This window comes from Penaeus japonicus, unplaced genomic scaffold (assembly GCF_977035675.1).
Source record: "Penaeus japonicus unplaced genomic scaffold, GWHDUDI00000001_assembly GWHDUDI00000020, whole genome shotgun sequence".
Classification (NCBI taxonomy): domain Eukaryota; kingdom Metazoa; phylum Arthropoda; class Malacostraca; order Decapoda; family Penaeidae; genus Penaeus; species Penaeus japonicus.
In genome coordinates, this window is record NW_028234422.1 from 30,403,538 (window position 1) to 30,406,783 (window position 3,246).

Sequence of the window (3,246 nt, forward strand, 5' to 3'; positions counted from 1 at the left end):
ACCTCATGATTTGGCTATGTGTGGTTATTCTTTAGCTATACCATTTAAACGACCATGATATCAAGCGCTTTAGAAGTCGGTATATTTTCATAAGCTCACGAATCAAACCAAGAGAATTAGGACTACGATATTTATTGGATCAGCGACGAAATGAAACTCATTTAACGCCAGAAATGTGAATATCCCTTTAACTATGGTCAGTAAAAGGCTAATTTCGAAATTCACCAATTCCCAGCGTGTGGAAACTAATCCGTTTTCTATATGCGTAAAAGTAAGTAAACAAAGAACCCGCAGGACGAAGGGCTTTGTAAGTCATAAATTAATATCGAATTAATAATTACTAACCGGAAGAGATCCTCGTGTCAACTTCTAATGTAGTCAAATATTTTATGTGTTCGAGATAAGAATAAGGAAATTATAACTCTGTCATCGAATTCATTTTGCAAAGGTATCTTAGTGTACCTCGCCATAACCACGACGATTATGTTGATGAGCAAGTGTTATTACTGATGTAGTGTAGATAATGAGCATACTATCACTTGAAAATAGAAAATGAAGACATTTTCACCGTCCCATAACCTCGAGCAGTGGTTTTCAAACTATTTAGTATGACGGCACAGTAAGAAACAACTAATATTTTGGCGGCATACCTGCCCTTTGATATATATATATATATATATATATATATATATATATATATATATATATATATATATATATATATATGTGTGTGTGTGTGTGTATGTGTGTGTGTGTGTGTGTGTGTGTGTGTATGTGTGTGTGTGTGTGTGTGTGTGTGTGTGTATGAATATATAGATAGATAAATAGATGGATAAAAAGATAGATAGATATATCGTACTTCACAAGTCTGTCTCTCGCAGCACAAGTATTATTCACGTCGATCAATGTGAGGAATTCTCGAAACCTATCAAAATTATATTATTTTCGCGGCAGAAAATGGAGAAAATGGCGCCACACACTTTGGAAATCACTGACCTTGAGGGAGGCTCTTGGTCACATAAGGTTAATGCAACTGTTTACATGGCACCAACTAGCATCTGTAAAGGATTGGTTGGTGATAGAAAATAAAAATAAGAAACCCTACGTCAATTAGTAGTAATTATATTTCATACACAAATTTCAACTAATGTTTGAGTTTACTTGAAAACAAAATAGGAGAGAAATGTAAATAGATATATGAAATAAATGATAATAAAGACAAACATGTCACCGACTGTCTGACCACAGAAGAAAAAGAATAAACCTGGAAATGCTTTCTAGTTCGTATATAGTTTTTGACTAAATACGAAGAAAATAAACTTTGAAAATAAACCTCCACCCGGTTGTTGATAGTTTACACATCTTTCCATATTATTTTTTTCTCACTAAAATTGCTTTACATATCTTTCCACATTAAAATCTTTCCTAAAATTGTTTCTCTCATTAGATTAAGTAGACAGAAGGAGGTATTTCGTAACCACTTAATAATTTTATAATAATGACACAGTTTCCAATTTCTGGAATATTCCAAAGGCTCTTCCTAAATTGGTTCAGTGCTAATCAATTAGTACCTGACAGGCGTGGATGGCTGGTTTGGCCAACAGAAATTTATTGCAAATGCACATTCTTTAGTTGCGTGAAGGGTGACTATCATTTGCTTTCCATGAGGTAGAGATTTCTTTCTGGCTCTTACTTGTATCCTTCTGTCGTAATAGTATCACATCTTTGTTTCTTCTACTTGTATAATCATTTGCACTATCATCACTAGTGCTACTATACCTGTTATCATATTAATGGTGATTTTACTATTACTGTCATTAGTATCACTACTACTACAACTACTATCCTTTCGTCATGCGAATGTCACCCCTCAAAACTACACCGCGATCATACTAATTATATTGTGACTCGAGATGCAGTTACTCATTAATACTTTCTATTGCGATTCTCAACACCCGCTAGTTCGTAGACCTCAGAGATGTAGTCCTAGGGCTTGATGACCGAGATCCTCTCAAGCACAGAAGAACAGTTGGGAGTAACGAGAAAGACAGGCGGTATTTTGTGCAAGCAAATAACCACATAGCTCCTTAGTGGTTTCTTGAGAATAATGAAAAAAAGATTTGAACTAAGGGTCTGTTCCTCTTGAAACTGTAAAGGCTGATGGAGTGGAAGTTCCATCGATCTTTGTTCTGTATTCAGTAATAAGGACTTTAATATGTTTTATATATCCTCCATGCCCACATGTCGCATTTATCAGATCCGTTAATGGACTGATAGGAGAGTTGATATAAACAAGGACTGTTGGCTAAATATACATCATAGCACAAGCTGAAATAGAATAAAAGAATGTCTCAAACAAAAGGGAAGGAAAATATATCGGGATTTTGATTAAATCCGGAAATCCGTGAGAGCTAAACGACCAGATGCGATGGTAACAACATTGATAATAATAATGATAATTAAAATAATAATGATAATAACGGCAATAGTAAGTAATAATGTTACCAGATATAAAATCCCTGATTTATTCTCGTTCTGATTTTTTAAAAACTAAAAGGTTGCTTTCGCTATGAAGCAGAAATAAAAAGACAGGGTCGTAAGCACCTGCTCCCCCCTCCCCCTCCCTTCCCCTTCCCCTGAATCCTTTAGTTCTGGAACAGCCGCAAGAGGCACCGACCGGTCTCCTCCTCCCCGCCTGACCTCCTCAGTCGAAGAACGCACGTGGCGGGCGGCGGTTCTAACCTTCCTTGCGACAGTACATAGATTCGTGTGGTAATTCCCACAATTAGTGGGAATTATCGTTCAACCCACGAAATGAAGTGATTGGGCTGTGATATGGGACACTCATTGTGATTCGTTGAAAGATGCAGTCCATCATGTTGAGCCGACAGTGGAAGCTCGTCTTCCTGGTGGGCGTGTTCACTCTGTTTGTTTACGTTCGCATGACCGACAGTGGCAATATGCAGGAGTACAAGCAAGGAATCAGAGACAGAGTCGAGTATATCATGCAAAACGCACGTCTGCCCTCGAGAGACGACGTGCAGGTCCTCTTGGAGGCTTTAGACGACGCCCGGAAAGGTTTCAGTGAGAAACAAAACAGAAGACAGGAGACTACGCTGAGAAATGGCACAGTCATCCAAAATAATTCGAATACCTCTTCGGACTCTGCACAGGCAGAACATGCGCCCAGCTCTACATCGGGCAGCGAGAGAGCAAAGAAGGAAGTCAAGTTCCCCAGCGTGAATA

At 38.0% G+C, this 3,246-nt stretch overlaps 1 protein-coding gene across 1 annotated transcript in view; it reads left to right on the forward strand.

Annotated features, from left to right (window-relative positions):
- Positions 1-2,647: 2,647 nt before the first annotated feature.
- The window catches only part of LOC122266363 (carbohydrate sulfotransferase 11), a 7,155-nt gene continuing 6,556 nt past the window's right edge, over positions 2,648-3,246 (forward strand). Inside the window, exon 1 of the mRNA XM_043036078.2 lies at positions 2,648-3,246. This exon is cut by the window's right edge and continues 185 nt beyond it. Coding sequence (XP_042892012.2) covers positions 2,865-3,246 — 382 coding nt within the window. The 5' untranslated portion in view covers positions 2,648-2,864.